The sequence below is a fragment of the Miscanthus floridulus genome, chromosome 9, assembly GCF_019320115.1.
Source record: "Miscanthus floridulus cultivar M001 chromosome 9, ASM1932011v1, whole genome shotgun sequence".
Classification (NCBI taxonomy): domain Eukaryota; kingdom Viridiplantae; phylum Streptophyta; class Magnoliopsida; order Poales; family Poaceae; genus Miscanthus; species Miscanthus floridulus.
The window spans coordinates 96,042,227-96,061,830 of record NC_089588.1 but is presented as its reverse complement, the minus strand read 5'-3'; the positions used below and the strand labels follow the sequence as shown (position 1 = coordinate 96,061,830).

The following is a 19,604-nucleotide window of genomic DNA, read 5'->3' as shown; positions in this document are numbered from 1 at the left end:
ACTATGGAAGGGATATAACGGTGGCCCTGTTTCAATGCCGCTGGATCAAACAACACCAACTGAACGAGATCGGATTGAGAGTCCTGGACCTCGAGAATCTAGGCTACCAAGATGACCCTTGGGTGCTCGCTTCACGTGTCGCACAAGTTTTCTATATGTCTGACCCACAAAGTAACCTCCCCCCCCCCCGAAGAAGAAGACAAAGCATGTGGTTGCCTCCAGGAAACAACACATTATTGGAGTTGATGGCATGGACGATGTTGAAGCTTACAATAACTACGATGAGATGCCGCTATTCACAGACTTTCCTAAGAAGATCAGTGTTGTGGAAAAGAACCTACCCAAAGACATATTGCCATAGGAACGAAAAGGTATCAAGGGAAAAGTCGTTACAGCAGGCTAGCTAGTTGTTGAACATGGAGTGTTTGTGTAAGTGTGTGTTTGTAAGACTTCATTTATGCATGCGTGTGAGACTATATATTTATGTATGTGTGTAAGACTATATATTTTTGTATGTATATGAGACTATATTTATGCATGTGTGTGAGACTACCCTTTGCAACATCCAGATGAATCTATTTGAACATCCACTCTATTACTACTAAAACTTCATGAAATCACTTAACACTTTATGAAATGAAGAAATGACCAAAATAAAAGTAGGAGGTCTTGACGAGTTATACAACTTTTATATTCATCACCTTTACAACTGAAATCATTTAGTGTTTGAAAATCAGGTTTGAAGCTGTTATTTTCTGAAATTCAAATTTTGAATTGTTCAAAATTAGTGACAAAGATAGATGACTAGACTAAAATGATAGAGCATGATTTTAGAAAATTTTAGGAAAAAAAACATCACATTTGGAGTTAGTATGAGGGAGAAAAACTAGTTACAAATTTCAACCACATATTAAAAAGAGAAATCACACTTGTTCATCATTCATCATCATGAACAGTTGTGATTTTTCTTTTTAATCTCTGGGTAAAATTTGTAACTAGTCTTTCTCCCTCATACTAACTCCAAATGTGATGGTTTTTTTTCCTAATTTTTTCTAAAATCATGCCCTATCAAGTTAGTGTGTTGATTTGGTCATCATTTTTATTTGACAAAGTTTGAGCACTTCAAATTTTCAAATTAAAAAATGACAAGTTCGAATGAGATTTTCAACCATTAAATGATTTCAGATGAAAAAGTGATGAATACAAAAGTTGTATAACTCATCAAGATCTACAACTTTTATTTTGATCATTTCTTCATCTGACAAAGTGATAGTAAACATTGTTCACAAATCAACATGTTTCTCGTATAGTTCATGAAACTATGAGTCATATGTGAATTTATGAACAATGTTTACTAATACTTTGTCACATGAAGAAGTGACCAAAATAAAAGTTATAGATAGTGATGAGTTCAACAACTTTTATGTTCACGACTTTTATTGATGAAATCATTTAAGGTTTCAAAATCTTGTTTGAATTTGTCATTTATTGAAATTCAAAATTTCAACTGTTCAAATTTGGTCAAATGAAAATATGATCAACATAAAAGTTGTACATATTAATGAGTTCTACAACTTTGGTATTCATGAGTTTTTCATCTGAAATAATTTACTCTTTCAAAATATTGTTTCAAGTTGAAATTGTTTGAATTTCAAATTTTGAATCATTCGAACAAAGTCACATGACAAGATGACCAAAATAAAAGTTGTACATGTTGATGAGTTATATAACTTTTATGTTTACAATATTTTCATTTTATTTCATTTAATTTCAAAAAATTATAGTCGAAGTTTTAAAATTCAAATTTTTAATTTTTGTTTTTTTTTGTTTTTATATTGTTTTGACTACAATTGTTTATATATATATTTCTGCAAATATAGAATAATACAAAACATTATATTTGTGCATATATACAATTGTTTTTATATTACTTTGTGTTTTTGTGATATAAAAAATACATAATTAATAATTTAAAAAAATAGAAAATATTTGTAGGGGCGGCTGAAACAGGAATTTGTAGGGGCGGCTAGATCAGGAACCGCCCCTAGAAATCGGCCTGAGTATAAATACAAGGGCGCACGGGTGAAAACATGTAGGGCGCTCTCTTCTTCCTCCGACGCCGTCAAGCTGCCCACTCCTTCCCCGGTGCCCCGCCAATGCCGCCTCCCGGACCTCTCCCGACGCCCGCGCCCCCTCTCCGCACCCCCGGACCTCTCCCAACGCCCGTGCCTCCTCCCCGCACCCGGCCGGCGGCGCTAGGGTTTCCGACCTTGAGGTGCCGCGAGCCTGCTCCCCACTCTTCCGTGGCCCAGGTGCGTCGGCTGTCCGTGCTCCCTCCCGCGGTGAGCGGCCATGGTGCCCGAGCTCTCCGGCGTCGGCACTCCTTTCCTACTGTCCACACCTCCAACAGCGGGTGGCCTCCGCGCACCTCCACCGCCGGCCGCACTCCTTCCCACGCTCTCCGGTGAGTGTGCTGATGCTTTCTTCCAGCTCTTTGCACTGTTTTTTTTTGTTTTTCCTTCAATGGCTCAATCAGCAGCAGTGACCTCTCATCATCATGGCTAGTTCGTTGGGCATGTTCTCCTTGGTGGCATTGAATGGATGTGTTGAATTTAAATCTATTTGTTTTTCTTTGTATATGAGTTCTGCAGCAAGTTGCATTGGCTACTGTTTTGGATCAGTGCTAAATTATGCCACTACAAAATGCCTTCCTTTTTTTGGTTATGGATAGTTTCCCCTGGTAGATAGATGGTTGATTTTGAAATTAATAAAGCCTGAATTTTATCCTCTTGTTTTTTTGGTTGTCCATCCTTTGTACTGTTATGTAGTATTAGGAGGATGAGATTCTCTCAAAGGGGAACAGTGCTATGAAATCATGTGGAATAGTAATGAACAGTGCTGTATGAATACAAAAGTTGCATTGGCGTTCTTCACTTCTTCTAGGTTCCTTGAGATAACAATGTTAATGAATATTCAGTTTCGCTGATTGCTCTTTACATCCCAATTTTTTTCCCATCCATATGACCCAAACCTTTTGTCCGTGATTTTGTAAAATATCTTAGTTGTCTTTGGAAACTTAGGAAACTCAATCTCTCGCAGTCACGAATCAACAACTTTGACGTCAGTGTTTTTTATGCATGCGGCATGACCTAAGCACTAGTTCTGTGTTTTGTTTGAGCTTATCTATTGAAGCAAGCTAGTAATTGTCACAAAAAATAAATCAGTTTGTATTAAATCAAGCAACATCTAACAGTGTGCACATTCTAATGATAATGTGTAAAACATTGAAATTTTGAGGTGCCTCAGGTGGTGTTCCATTTTTAAGCTCTTACTTGAACATATAAGTTAAACCTAATGTTTTGCAGTGGGGGATTACACGACATGCACCAAATTTTTTATATTTATTGCTAGTGCAGTCTTTCTTTACATTGAGGCATTTGGCCACTGGCGTTGAGGCGACCAAAAAAAGACATGCACCTAGGCATTGAGGCGACCCGCTGGCAGGATTTGGCCAGCAAAGCTGTTCTACACCTTACTTTTATCATTGCAGCATGTAAATTGTCTAGGTGGGTAGTATTTGGGGAGTTCCATGAAGAATGTGTAGAGGGGAGGGGAAGATTTGGGTAAATGATTTTTTGTGTATCATGCATGTTCTGTGTCCTGTAGGCAGAGTTTGACCAAAGAATAAATGATATTGCGAAAAACAGAGCTGTGTTTGAAGCATGGTACGGGTGCTTTTGGTAACTATCTTCGACGTTGCCATCTCATGTGATCCAGCTGTAGAACTATTTACCGTAGGGACAGGTTCTCGTGTGTGCAGAGGGCACAAGGCATCTCTCATGTAGTTGGCATGACATCCTAGTGTTAATGCTTGCCTTTGTAGCACTCTTTGCACTGCACCTAGCCTCGCATTTTTTTTACTGTTAGCCTTGCTATTTTTCCATTGCTGTGATATGTTTTGAACTATTGTCCGAAATCATTGATTTGCCCATGTACCAGTGACATATGTGCTTGCTCTTGAATTTAACATGTATTCAATTAATCAGTCTTTAATTCAATTTCCTCTGTTTGTTAGATGCAGTACATTATACCATGAACTAGTTGCCAACTGGCACACTCGCAGGAATTGTTCTAGCATGCTTTAACAATGTATTATACATTGTATCACCAACATCATCATTATGAACTGCTACCCTTTCCACAGTGTTGTGCGGCTAGAGCAGTCTGTGGCTTGTCATTTTTATAAGCCACTACAGTTGGGTGTTCTTGTGAGAAAAAAACATCAACTTGTTTAATTTCCAAATTTGGCATCAGGTTCAACCTTCTGCATAACTAGGCCTGTAAATAACTGCAAATTCAACTTTCCTACCTAATTTAATGGACTATAAGTTCACACATTTTTTGGTAGTTCTGCGTGTGCATGAAAGTTCTACGTAACCTATCACATTGCTGGTTTCTCTTCCAGTTTGTTAAAATGAAAACTTCATAGTACACCTTTTTCTTGGGAACATAGATAGTTGTCTTTCTATAATAACTGCTAGTCTCTTTTATGTTTTGAAACCTTTTTCTTGGGAACATAGATAGTTGTTTTTTATTTTCATTGCTTGCTGGCTGTCCTCCTCTCTCTACTTACTACTACTGCTACTTATTATCTTCTCCTAACTGCTGCTGCTTTCCTAACTGTGGCTGCTGGCTGCTGGTTGGTCTCTTACAACTCTTATTACTACTACTTGTTGTCCTACTACTGCTCTACTACTCCATAGTCTCTACTCTCTACTACTATTCTCTCTTACTATGTGGCTGGTGGCTACTAATCTTCTCTGTACTTGTTGTCTGCTCCTAGTACTTGGTGGCTGCTGGCCAACTGCTCCTACTACTACTTGCTACTCCTACTGCTCCTCTCTCTACTTACTACTATTGCTACTTATTATCTTCTGTCTTCTATCAACTCTTACTACTAGTGGTTGCTGGTTGGTCTCCTACAACTCCTATTACTACTACCTGCTACTCCTACTACTACTCTACTACTATACTGTCCTCCTGCTCTTCTCCTACTACTCTACCACTCCTCTTCTACTACTACTCTCCTCTACTCCACTCTACTCCTCTCCTCTCCTAAGCAGCTGTTGCTTTTTTTGCTACTTCTACTACTTCCCTACTACTACTGTTTACTACTACTTCTGTCTTCTATCAACTACTTGTACTTGTGTCAACTAATTCTACTACTTCCCTACTACTACTTGTACCTCTTGTAGTGGAAAGAAGAGAAATGAATGAAAAGAGACCCATATAAGGATGACCAACTCTTAGAGCTCGTCGGCGACCTTTGCAACTTCATATTGGACCAGATTGTACACGTCAAAGGCGCCTACCATGACCGAGAGTCTGACATAGGTAGAAATCCTCAGTACCAACACCTTCGTGAGACTGAAAGGCTAGCTCTAGGACGTTGATAACAATATGTATGGAATTTGTATATTTAATGATGGATTATATATATTCTTGTGAATTGGACTTGTAATTGTAGTTTATATAATACTCTTGTGCTTGTAGACTAAGGGGTTCGGAACACTGGTCGCGGGGCGTTCGGCAACGCAAACGCGGTTCGGAACGTTGGTCGCGGGGCGTTCGGCAACGCGAACGCGGTTCGAAACGCTGGTCGCGGGGCGTTCGGCAATGCTAACGCGGTTCGGAACGTTGGTAACGGGACGTTTGGCAACGCGAACGCGGTTCGGAACGCTGGTCGCGGGGCGTTCGGCAACACGAACGAGGTTCGGAACATTGGTCGCGGGGCATTCGGCAACGCGAACGCTGGATGGAATACGCGGAAACAAACAGTGTTCTGGTCGAATTTGAATTGTAAATTTAAATTTTTTTGGCGGAAAAACGTACTGTAGGGGCGGTTCTAGATTGAACCGCCCCTACAAACAAGTATTATAGAGGCGGCTAGTACTACAGCCGTCCCTACAAATCGATTTGTAGGAGTGGCCTGAGAACCGCCCCTACAAATGCATGATTTGTAGAGACGGTTCGGTAGGGTCGGCTGGTCAAACCGCCCCTACAAAGGGTTACGAGCCGCCCTTAAAAATGGTTTCGGTAGTAGTGTACATCATAATTGCACAGACACCAACCCTTGTCTTTTACTCCCACTGCCCATAAAAATGCAACTATGAAATTTGTCCAAGTCAAACAAGCTTAACTCTGACCAAGTTTATAATGGATAATATTAACATTTATGTCCCAACTAGATATACTACAACAATATATTTCAAAATTAATTTGATAGTACTAATTTCATATCATAAATTAATGTTACGATAGTACTTTTTTATATAACATCGGTCAAACTTCAAGTGGTTTGACTCATCAAAAAAATGAGAATTGTATTCCTTTGCAGATGGTGTGAGTATTATTCTATGATGTGGCCAAGCACACCTGGTAACCTGAAATGGTTGAAAGTTATGGAAACTAGGTGCCATGGATTGGGATGAATTGGGAGGTTGTGCTTTGAGAATGTCGAGGGAAATTGAGTAGGAGGGGAGCCTTGCCTACTATTCCCAGAATGTTGGTTTGGGAAGGGTTTGTTGAACATGTTTATGAAACCTCTATTGGCAGAACCTCTATTGGCAGAGGTTGTTTATGAAACCTCTATTGGAAGGCTTCGTTTGCTCCTCTATTTTGCTGGTATATTACCCATCCACACCAGCATTACATTACGAGCATACATACACACACATAATGTAGGAATTACATTGGCATGAACGTAAAGTACAATCTCTTGCTAGCTCCAAGGCAATGACATCTAATGCGCGCTACTACGGCTCTGTTCATTTCTCATAAGCCCATGCATACACCCAATTTCGAGATGTAACTGAAGCCCTGACAAGATTTTCATTACAGAACCGAGAAAAAGGGCCCCTTCCCTAATCGACTTAAAGCAACTGAGCAATTGGATCTTAATCCAGCGTCAGGAATCAGAGATTAAAAAGAAGCATGGAAAAAGGAAATCCGAATCTTGATGCATCTGACAGCTAAATATAAGCGTTTCTAAGTCGACTTGGAAATAGCAAAACTAAATGAAATACTAATGTCTTAATGGAACGAACTGGAAATTGTTCAGCTTAGTTGCACCACGAAATTAAACCATTACAAAAGATTTGAAGAAACGACATTACCGGCTTGGAGCAACATCACGACCCAACACCACCTTATATTATTCACCACGTCTGACCAGTTGTCATTAAAGGCCCTAGGTTAACACAGCCATGAGACGATAGGCTGAACAAAAATGAAAACATACTATCAGTTATATTATACGTGATAGATACGGAATTTCTGATTACTTTGGTAGTATTTTTGAATCAGAGAACTTAATAATATGCATGTAATTTGACCTAATTTCTTGTTAACCTGGAGGTAAGCCTAAACTTTTGATTTATATCGTAGTTGATATATCATTACTTGGGGTCTGGAGGCAATACATGACCATATTTCCCTGTACTAGGGACAGGTTCACAGCCAGGCCTCAAACATTCAAGAGAGCCTTAAAATTCAGTGAAAAGAGTGGCAGGCACACTATAGTTTCCTCGTCACTAGGGAGATCAGAAGATGGCAGCATTACCATCAACCCCGAAGCAGCAAATCCATCACAGGATCAGGAAAAGTAAAAAACAATCACCAATTGGTGGTCCTTAGTACGATGGAAACCAGGAAATTGAGTATGGAAGAGGTAGACTGGACTGGAAGATGAGAACAGCTACTGTTTCCATCACCAATGCACCATGGAAACATGCTTCAACTACTAGTCGCACTATGATCCTGGTGAGAAAATAAAAACAGTTCTGAGCTACATCAGTTCATTCTTAAGGATAATAGATTTTGAATAATGGATGTAACTGTAAAGGGTGTTGTTATATGCTCTACTTGATGAGTAATTACAGCTTAGAGTATATTGGTCAGAACAAGGTTCCATGTTTTTGAATTGGGTTATTGGAGTATGAAGCATGAAGAACGTTAACAGTTAACTTACAACGTTCTGGCCTTGGGAGCTTCTTGAAAGTGATTTGTTCTTTAAGTACACCATTTGTTTTCAAGATCTTCACAATTTGCCAGACCTTATCCTTGACCCTTAGTTTTTCTTCACATTCTATGCTGACTTCCTTAAAATGTGGAGATGAAAATGATTGCTCTATTCGAACATGTTTTCTTTCACCTTGGCCTGCACAAAAAAGATTCTACAGGACACAACATACAAGATAAATAGAGTATACATTACACATTCATTAGTACAGTGATAACATATATCTGGAAAATCTACCTTGTCACTACAAAGCTGAAGTGTAAGCTTTTCAAGAATTGGTGTGTGCTGAAGAAGGTGAACCAGTGCATGCATGTCAACATGCCTGCACCACATGTCGAGTAAAAGAGTCTTCAATCTTCCAAATATGGGGCAACATTCCAAATCCCTTTTGTAGATATACTAGACAAACAGCAAAAATATCAGAAACTCACATTTTCCATCTTATGAAATGAAATAATTGAGGCCAGTAGAAACTTTGGTTGATATTTTAGATTCACACATAAATAAGAAAAACACAGAACTACACCTTAAGCCTCTAAATTCTCATTTTGCCTAGTCAGGATCTTATTATATAACGAAATTGCAAGATCCAATGATGCAATTCAATAAAAATAAAATGTTGACGGCTAGCATCAAGTAATCAATAGACAAGAGCTTGATTGAACATACGTACAATAGTTAATGTCTATTTTTGACTTAAGCAAGTACAATGAGAAGTGTTCATAACCCATATGTCTTCCTAAGCTTTCCTGCATCTGAAACAGTGCTATATTGACCATAGAGGCAGATGCTATCAAGTCCTAAAGAAACTGACAAGGACCACTCAGTCTAGTATTTCTAGATTGCATGGTATACAAAATTGTCAGCTCCAAATATTAACAATAATCTATCATAATTATCAGAAAGAAACAATGAAAAGTATGTTAGCCAAGTCAGTGACAGCACCAATGTGTGATAATGAAAAAGCAAGTTGTTTGTCTGTGTCTATGCATGTCAAACTATGTAGGAAATAACATTAATAGTAGATACAAAGTACAATATAAGTGGAAGCATACCACTCCAGGCTGATCTTTTAACTCCAAATTTATAGCATTGGACAAAACATACAGAAGTACGCTCCGATAACTCCCAACAGGATAACCATGACAACCTTCACAGCTTTCATCAGTACAACCCCCACACTTATCCTTGCACCCATAGCGGGAAAGCTCAATGGACGCGGTTTCTAGCACCGGCATGGTCTCAAGCAAAGGAGTCTTGCCTCCACACTGAAGAAGGCGCAGTGAAACAACACCAGGCGCCGAAATACTGACGTGGCGATCCACAGGGAAGCTGCATTCAGTAAGGAACAGACGCTTCAGTGATGGAAATGACATGCTGCGCACCCAAAGGCCGCACTCCTTCATCTTTAACTCCTCTAACACTGGACAGCTTGAGAAATCCACAGAATCTTTTTCCAAATAAACATGGTGGACATCCAGGTTCCTCAGGTGCTGGGAGATGAGAGGCACAATGAGCTCCCATCCACAGCCAACAACGTCGACTTTGAGCACCTGAACCTTGCACGCCAGCGCGTACTGGATCCACGAGTCGAAGTACAGGTTCGGCTCTGGCTCCTCAGGCTCACCAGCGTAATCATCCCAAGTCAGATACGCCTCCTCCACCTCACAGCTGACGAGGGGCAAATGGCCGCGGGCGGCAATGAGACGGTTCACGAACCTGTCCAAATACTGGGCGGTCGCGAACCTCGTCTTGGGACCGACGAGGCGCAGGGCGGGTATGCCCTTCCAGAGGTGCCGCCACCGGCGGGTGAGCACGGACGTCTGCACGGCCTGGTCCACCCGCAGAAGGGAGAGCACGTGGTGGAGCAGCGCGTCGGGGAGATCGCTGATGCGGTCCTTGCCGCTCGCTGCCGCCGCCTTCTTGTTCATTCCGTCGAACAGGTTGTCGGCACTGAGATGTTCTGCGAGAGCGGCGAGGCGACCATTGAGCGGGGAAGGAGAGAGAAGCGGAAATGTGAGCGGCGGTGAGAGAACGAGACGACCCCGACGGAGAGATCTTGGTCGACACCCCGCGGAAGGAAATGGAGGCACTCTTTAAGCTTATTTCTAGAAGCTAACCAAAGATCCGAATATAGGTCTAACTTTTGTCCAGCTTTTACAATCCGGTAAGCCGGAGGAAACCAGCTTTTAGATATAAAAAAAAATGAATATGTCTTTCACTTTTTTCCCTCTGCCTAGTATCCCCGACTATGTGAGGGCATTATGGTAATTTTATTTTTAAAAATAGCATGCTTCAGCTTTTACACTCTATGTAGATTATCCAAACATCTGCTCAAAGACAACTTCTATAATCTAGTCTTCAACAATATATGATGCAAAATCTGGCTTTCACAAATCTATATTGTATCCAAACATAGTCTTAAGCTTTCGGGCTAGTTGAGGTTGCACTAACTTCCATAAAGGATACCAGACGTTGCTTCTATAACATCGCCTAAAAGATTGCAAGAAGGCAGGTACTTTTTGGGTACAAACTAAATTGTTTTGAAATTTTATTTGTGATACAGGTGAATTTGGACAGGCGTCTGATTCACGCGAGAGTAAAGAAGGCAAAAATAAACCATAGTTGAATATTTGATCAATTTTCGATGTTATCTCTAATTTTAAATCACGTGTCCAAACTACTCTCGAGTTGAGTTAGACCCTTAGCAGCTTGGGAATGGCAACATGACTACGTTCCACATTCCCATGTCCCACGTCCTGGAAACAGAAACATTTACATTCCCACATTATTTATAAAATAACACACCAAGTTCCCATTCCAGTTTTCGTTCCCTTGTGAGAATATGTATGGTTGCTACGGTTAGACCTCAGTGTCGGGATCTAGAAATTGCTCTTGGAGTGACGGGATATATTTAAAATCCAAATATATAGTCACATATTTATCTTTTTATATCTTTCTTAGATTTCCAAAAATCATAAAACAAATAAAGCTCGCGGTGGAATTCTCAATTCACGGTGCTGTACGAAAATCCTTAAGATCCTATTCTTTTTCTCTCCACCGAGAAAGGCCACGGTAGGAGAGAGGGTCTCCTTTCTTATGCCAATGGCCTTGCTGCATCTTTCTCCAAAAAATAAATCGAATACACCATCACAGCTTCCCAATCCGAGCAGGCCCAGCTCTAATTTCCCATCACGTCAAATTCCAATCTGCTGTGTCTAGCGAGTCCTCGCCGGCCACTGCTCGAGAACGAATAATAGATTCCTAATTACATCGGCATTTCGTGCCACGAGGCTGTACTGGAGTTTCAATTTCTAAAGCTAGAGTCATTATTTGAATCTAAGTCGGTTCACAAGATTTAAAAAGGCAGTTGCAAAATATTAATAAAAAACAATCACGTACGTGGGAGAAAAGCTGGAAAAAAAGTGTTTCAAGCAAATACAGTTTGGAAAAATAAAAGAGCTGATTCTCAAACAAAACAAATCTTGGATTAAGATTCCTATTTAGATTGCTGAAGATCGAAGGGCTCTATTTGGTTTAGGATTAGGATTATTAGCTATTTTAGATATGTTTGGAATTGGACTCTATATCGCGCTAGACAAGAGCTATTCTAATTCGTATAAGCACGGATTATATATATAAGTTCGCATAGAGGAAACTCTCCATTGTTCGGTAGTTAGAGGGAGACGGACAAAAAAAATAGAGAGAAATTTTGCCTCTTTAATATTATTAGGTATAGATATATATAGGCATGCAGCCCGGGCATGGCGGCCCGGCCCAAAGCCCGCCTTTTTGGCCCAGCTCGATGCATAGGGCTATGCCTGGGCCGCTCCCTAGGAACGGTGGGCTAGCAAGGCATGGCCCACTAAATGGTCGCAGGCCTGGTGAAGGCATGTCAAATTGAGAACGCTGTGAATATTTGGCTCACTCCATCACCACAATCCACATATATATATACAATGTTTCACTGCATAACCCTAACTTTTCTACCTCTCCTAGCCAAGCGCCCAAGCTGGACGGTGGCGGCCTCCTCCTCTACTCCGAATCCTACACCTGCTCCCCACGTTCGGCTCTTTCCGACGTGTGAGGCCGAGGCTCCTCGCGACCGCACGCTTGCTCCCAGCCTGGCCCTTCTTTGCGTCACGGCCGCCTCCCCGCCGCCCTTCTCTTCCTTCCTCACGGCGGTCGCCGCCTCCCCGCCGCCTACTCACCAGATCCGAGAGGCGGCCCCCTCGGATCTACACCTTGTGCCAGCGCCCTCGCCTGCGGCGTCGCTTCCTCAGCCAACGCCTGATCACCAACTCTCGCATCCTCACCGAGCCAGACACTGCCTCAACTCCTGTTTTCCCCATTGACCACTTGCTTGGGTTGCGGGCTAGCCCGATCTGCTGCAGGTGTCATGCTTTTCGTGTTAGCCCGACCCGACAAATGGCCCGTAGTGTTGTGCCAGGGATGAAGGCCAGGCCCATGGCCCTAGGAGGCACGGCCCGGGAGGCATGACGTGCAGTGCCGGCCCGACCTCCATCGGGCCATGCCTGGCACGAGCCCGTGCCGTGCCGTCCCATTGCCCATCTATAAATTTTTTGAAGACTTGGGGAAGGTGAAGAGACTTGGCACTTGACAGCTCACCCAGACGCTCTTTGGGTGCTTTCGACTTTGGTCTCTTTTCCTCTCCGATGGGCTCCAGACCCGTGCTCCGATATCAAGTTAGCATTTAGATCCCAATAGATTTAAGAAGAGAATCTAGATAGAAAAACTCAAAATTCTAAAATCTCATCCAAACAAAATATGATTTCGCCACCCACTCTCTGCGCGACCCACGCCGTGCCCATGTGCCTTCTGCGCCACCACCGCCCGTGCTACACCCACCGGGCCCTCTGTCCGCTCCCGCCTAGCTCCGCATAGTCGGCGAGCACGCCGATGACCTCCGCGTGCCACCCACCCCACGCTCTGCGTGCACCGCCGCCCGTAGCACCCTCACACCTGGCCTCTGTGCGCCACTGCCCAGCTCCTCGTTGTCAGCGAGCACACCGGTGACCTCCACGCGCCGATGAGAATCCATTCGCCGAAGTAGCGAGGAAATGGTTTGCGCTGAATGAGTATGTTGCAAACTAATGTTTCAAGTGTTTATATCGATGTTGCAAAAGTAGATCCCGAAGTTGCACATGTTGCAATGGCTATACACGTATATTTCAAGTGTATGTTTCAAATGTTTTATCTGTATCAGATGTATGTTGCAAGTGTTTTCATTTGAATGTTGCAAAAGTAGATCTGAATGCTGCATATACATCCATATTGCAAGCGTATGTTTTAAGTGTTTCAGGTGTTTCATACGTATGTTGCAAGTGTTTTATTTAGATGTTGCATATGTTTGCATGTTTTGCAGGTGTTTATTTCAAACGTATGTTGCAAGTGTTTCAGCTGTTTTTCTAGATGTATGTTGCAAGTGTTTGACCTAGGTGTTATAAATAGATCTGGTGTTGCATATGTTGTAATGTGACCTACCTATTGCAGCCACCTGCTGCAGCTCTTGGGTGACGTCCGGGCGGTGGCAAGCCCGCTGCTGGGGCGTCGCCAAGCGGGTGTAAAGAAACGGACATAGGCATGGGGGTCCCACGTAGTGGGGCGCGCGAAAAAATAAGCGACGTAGGCTCCTCTTGCGCATGGGCACTGTCCGACGCTAGCGCCCCGGATGGGATGTCCGGGCGCTAGCAAGTCCATATGGTTTTAGAGGATTCTAACATACTGGCATACATTCGAAGAAACATTAGAAATCTATGTACTCTTATAAAGCTAAACCCCACTAGATGTTCTATTTCATTATGCAAGTTGTCCACATTATTTCTCACTAAGTGTGCCACTAACTTACAATTCTTTCATTTAAGTTATCCATACCATCCCTTATTAATTACAAACAAATGTCCACGTCATCTCTACTATGTGCAATACTTTAATCTATAATCTATTAAAGTCATTTACATACCGTGTTTGTTTCATCACCTATTGTTCCTTATGTATCCCCGGATGTTACACCTCTGTTCCGGTGTTTCTTCTGTTCATTTCTGCAACCTACCCAAACCGCCAGGTTGAGAACCTCAACAGTTGATGCCGCCCTTGCCTCTACTTAATCTGCATTTTTTTTTTATTAATGAACCGCAAAATTATGTCCCTGAGTCATGCATCGTTTCCGTGTGCAGGCTGAACCACCCAGATCACTTGCCAGCGGCGCCTGCACCACCGGCCACAGGTGACATGGTCAAGATTCAAGAAGAGTGACTGTTGGTACGGGTATTGCCGTGGCATCTGCGAATCCAAAGGCTTGAAGGCCGACAAAGCCTTCTGCTACACTACACGTTATATATAGCGACGGTCATGTTGAGGTGCAGTGCTGCTGCCTGCCTGCCCACATTCATGAAGCAGTTTAATGCATGCATCCATCTATTTAGCCAAACACAACATGTGTATTTCTATTTCATAGTGTCTGCCGAGTGTTCCCTTCTTATACTTGTGGTCAAAAAGGAAGTTCATTACACAAAGGGTTTTTTTCTGATAAAAGAATCTTTTATTGAAAATACCAGGAGCATTACATCAAGGTAATACAAGACTTTGAGATAGTCCTCTTCTTATCTCTTTTTTTTTAGATGAAAGAAGAATTGTATTAGATTATAGTTGAGTACATTATGACATTACAAGCACTCTCGCAAAAACTGATCATATCTAAGTTGTACCCACGCTTTGTATAGCTTCAAATGTCAAATCCAAACCTGTACGATGATTCGTATGGAAGACCGAACATGCAAATACTCGGCAAAAGGACCGAGAACAGATGCCCAATGAACGACGGCCAACATTCTTGTAGGCGGAGTTGAGAAACTCTTGTGTTTCCCTTCTTCTATCTGCCACCAAAGAATAAGGAAGACTAATCTAAAGCTTATTCGCCCTAGTCCTTCGTCGTGGTCAGATCTATTCACAACAAAACAGAGAAGAGACCAAAAAAAAATATTCCATGATGTCACCGTTCGGAGAAACAAGTCTCAATGTCGTCATGCCAAGGATGTTGCTGACGCCATTGTCGCCCTCACCTTCGACAGAGCCGCCGTAGAGAAAACATATCCACCATGCCCCTTGCTAACGCTGGGGAGGAGGAGGAGATAAATCCCTAATACCAAGAAACTTGGCATGGAGATACTCAAACCCTAAGGACTCGATCTACTAAGATAACTTACACTAGTAGAGAACAGACCTTTGATCCTCGGCCAAAATGGGCTCTAGTCCCGGAATTTTTTCCCCCGGGACTAGAAATACCTTTAGTCCCGGTTGGTGGCTCCAACCGGGACTAAAGGTCCCTGCCCAACGGCTACTGCGCCAGACAGAGGTGGCAGGGACCTTTAGTCCCGGTTGGAGCCACCAACCGGGACTAAAGGTATACTTTTACTCCCGTTTGGTGGATCCAACCGGGAGTAAAGGTCTACTCCCGGGCCGTGGCTGCGCCCGAGGTTGCAAAGTTACCTTTAGTCCCGGTTGGAGCCACCAACCGGGACTAAATGTTCTCCCTTTATATATCGGCCATCTCCTTCTTCCTCCCCGAGCCCGAGCTCAGCACATTTTGAAGCTCACTGCACTAGTGTTCTTGCTTCCTCCCTCCCTCCATTGTTCCTCTATCCATTCTTCGATTCCTCCGTCGATTTCTTCGATTCCTCCGTCGATTCTTCAGTTGTAAAGGTTACCAATCTCATACTCTCATTTTTCACCATTGTCTTATGCCATTTTGTTCACTATATATATATGGTTCTTTATTGTGGTTTTTTTCATTTGTAAGCAATTTGAGCTCAAAATCACTTCAAGCTTGCATATTTATATGAAAGAAGGTTAAAGTATATATAAATATAAACTTAGAAAATAGTTAGAAAATTATAGCAAATCCGTACTAGTTGAACTTGCGGACCGTGTTCAGCTCGGCGAGCATGTTCTCTGCCGAGCGGTAAAGGACGTCAAGGAGGAGCTTTGATTCTACGAGGGAGAGCGACAACGGTCGTGGAAGACCGTGTTCCCTTCCTCGTAGAATCGGAGTTCTTCCTTGACCAAGTACGGTGCCGTCCGGTGGAGAAATGCTCGCCGAGATGATCACGTAAGCAAGGTCAACTAGTACGGATGGTTATTTATTCACATGTCCCGATATCGTCGCAGTAGTCTGTCAATCACCGTACCTAAACGTAGTATATATAAATATAAACTTAGAAAATAGTTAGAAAATTATAGAAAATCTGTACTAGTTGAACTTGCGGACCGTGTTCATCTCGGCGATCATGTTCTCTGCCGAGCGGTAACGGACGTCAAGGAGGAGCTTTGATTCTACGAGGGAGAGCGACAACGGTCGTGGAAGACCGTGTTCCCTTCCTCGTAGAATCGGAGCTCTTCCTTGACCAAGTACGGTGCCGTCCGGTGGAGAAATGCTCGCCGAGATGATCACGTAAGCAAGGTCAACTAGTACGGATGGTTATTTATTCACATGTCCCGATATCGTCGTAGTAGTCTGTCAATCACCGTACCTAAACGTAGTATATATAAATATAAACTTAGAAAATAGTTAGAAAATTATAGAAAATCCGTACTAGTTGAACTTGCGGACCGTGTTCATCTCGGCGATCATGTTCTCTGCCGAGCGGTAACGGATGTCAAGGAGGAGCTTTGATTCTACGAGGGAGAGCGACAACGGTCGTGGAAGACCGTGTTCCCTTCCTCGTAGAATCGGAGCTCTTCCTTGACCAAGTACGGTGCCGTCCAGTGGAGAAATGCTCGCCGAGATGATCACGTAAGCAAGGTCAACTAGTACGGATGGTTATTTATTAAAACATGTTTTTGAGCTATAATGTATTAAAAAATGAGTATAGAGATCTAGATAATTTTATAGTTTCTTAATTTTATTTGTTTATAAAAGGAGAAATTTATAGTGTATTAAAAAATGAGTATAGAGAGTAGATGGCAATTGCTTCCGGGTCCTCGGCCTCCCATGGGTTTCCAAAGCGACTTAGGCCGGGCCTCCCTCTCATTCCATGCGGCAAGTGTCGTGATGAGACGAAGATTGTGATGGAGTACCGAGTGAAGAAGGAGGGTCCCAACAAGGATCGTATCTTCTACAAGTGTCCGGATCGCAATGTGAGTTATTTTATCGTATTTAATGATTATGGTTAGTTTATACCTATTTTCATGATGGTTGTGATTAAAGTTCTAATTTTTTTGTTTTAATTTCAGTGGGATGGCAGTGAACGATGTTCAGGCTTCTACTGGGAGGAAGAGTATGTTGAACTCGTGCAAAAATATCTTACACAACAGGTAGATACGGCGGCTAATGAGGCAGTGATCCAGCCGAAGAAGCCCAAAGATGTTGCACAATCGGGGGATCTGTCTGTTTTAGTTGAGATTGGTCGCGAAATCCTTGTGCTCCTGAAATGTATTTTAGCTTTAGTTCTTTTAGTGGTAGTTGGGATTGTCTACATTGTAGCGATGCTTTCATAAATTTATATCTTTTGTGGTGGCACGCATGTTGTATAAATAATTAATTATGATCTAGGTTTTAATATGATATTTATGTCATGTAATACAGATGAGCCGTCATTGGATGTATAATGCTGATCGCCGCTCCCAAGAGTTCATTGACGGCGTGCATTCTTTGTTACGTACGGCCGAGGCAAACAAACGCGACGGTTTCATGTGCTGCCCATGAGCCATATGTAAGAATACGGTGGAATATCCTTGCTCAAGGACTCTTCATTCACACTTGTTCAAGTCGGGTTTCATGCCAAACTATATTTGTTGGACAAAGCATGGAGAAACCGGTGTTGTAATGGAAGAAGGTGAAGAAGAACAATGGGACGACAATGATATTATTCCCGATGGTGCGTGCTTCAATGATACTGCAATGGGAGAAGCTGAAGAAGAGGTAGCCGCAGAAGATGAGCCGACTGATGATCTTTCTCAGGTCATTCGTGACGCACAAAGAGAATGTGAAAGTGAAAAGGAGAAGATCAAGTTCGAGCGGATGCTAGAAGATCACAAGAAATTGTTGTACCCAACTTGTGATGCAGGGCAGAAAAAGTTGGGAACCACACTAGAATTGCTGCAATGGAAGGCAAAGAATGGTGTATCTGACAAGGGATTTGGAGAGTTACTAAAAATCCAAAAGAAGATGCTTCCGAAGTACAATGAATTGCCCGCCACTACCTACGAAGCAAAACAAGTTGTCTGTCCTATGGGCTAGAAATAGAGAAGATACATGCATGTCCTAATGACTTCATCCTGTACCGTGGCAAAGAGTACGAGAAATTGGATGCATGCCCGGTATGCCATGCGTCGCGGTATAAGATCAGGCGAGATGACCCTGGTGATGTTGAGGGCGAACGTCCGCGTAAGAAAATCCCTGCCAAGGTTATGTGGTATGCTCCTATAATACCACGCTTGAAACGTCTGTTCAGAAACAAAGAACATGCAAAATTGTTACGATGGCACAAAGAAGACCGTAAGGTAGACAATATGTTGAGACACCCTGCTGATGGGTCCCAGTGGAGAGCAATCGATAGAGAATTCCCATAGTTTGCAAATGACGCAAGAAACTTAAGGTTTGCTTTAAGTACAGATGGTATCAATCCTTTTGGAGAGCAGAACAGTAGTCATAGCACTTGGCCTGATACTCTAAGTATCTACAACATTCCTCCTTGGTTATGCATGAAGCGGAAGTTCATTATGATGCCTGTGCTCATCCAAGGCCCGAAGCAACCTGGCAATGACATCGATGTGTACCTGAGACCACTTATTGACGAACTTCTCATTTTGTGGAATAAAGAAGGTGTACGTGTGTGGGATGAGTACAAACAGGAACACTTTGATCTGCGAGCATTGTTGTTCATAACAATCAATGATTGGCCTGCTCTAAGTAATCTTTCAGGACAGTCAAACAAGGGATATAATGCATGCACACACTGCTTCGGTGATATTAGAGGTGCATTCTTGAAAAAATGTCGAAAGGTCGTGTACCTTGGCCATCGTCGATTTCTTCCTGCAAATCACCCCGTAAGAAAGAAAGGCAAGCATTTTAAAGGGAAGGCAGACCACCTGACCAAGCCTCACAACCGAACCGGTGAGGATGTACTCGATATGGTCAATGATGTGAAAGTCGTCTTTGGAAAAGGACATGGAAGCCAACCTGTTCCGAAAGACGCTAACGGTCACGCACCCATGTGGAAGAAGTCCATATTTTGGGACCTACCCTATTGGCAAGTCCTAGAGGTCCGTAGCTCGATCGACGTGATGCACCTGACAAAGAATCTTTGTGTGAACCTGCTAGGCTTTATGGATGTGTATGGAAAGCCTAAGGACACATTTGAAGCACGACAGGACCTGCGTTGTTTGAGAGAAAGAGACAATCTGCATCCAGAGAAGACAGATGATGGACGCCATTACTTACGTCCTGCTAGCTACACTCTAAGCAAAGAGGAGAAGGAAATCATGTTTGAATGCTTAAACAACA

At 42.6% G+C, this 19,604-nt stretch overlaps 1 protein-coding gene across 1 annotated transcript; it reads right to left on the bottom strand.

Moving 5' to 3' along the window:
- Window positions 1–7,063: 7,063 nt before the first annotated feature.
- LOC136480347 (MEIOTIC F-BOX protein MOF-like) lies at window positions 7,064–10,011 on the bottom strand. The gene is made up of 4 exons (XM_066477922.1): window positions 9,136–10,011; window positions 8,318–8,479; window positions 8,030–8,234; window positions 7,064–7,249 (listed from the first exon to the last, which is right to left on the bottom strand). The coding sequence occupies exons 1-4, from the start codon at window positions 10,009–10,011 to the stop codon at window positions 7,218–7,220; spliced, it is 1,275 nt and encodes a 424-aa protein (XP_066334019.1). The 3' UTR covers window positions 7,064–7,217.
- Window positions 10,012–19,604: the final 9,593 nt, after the last annotated feature.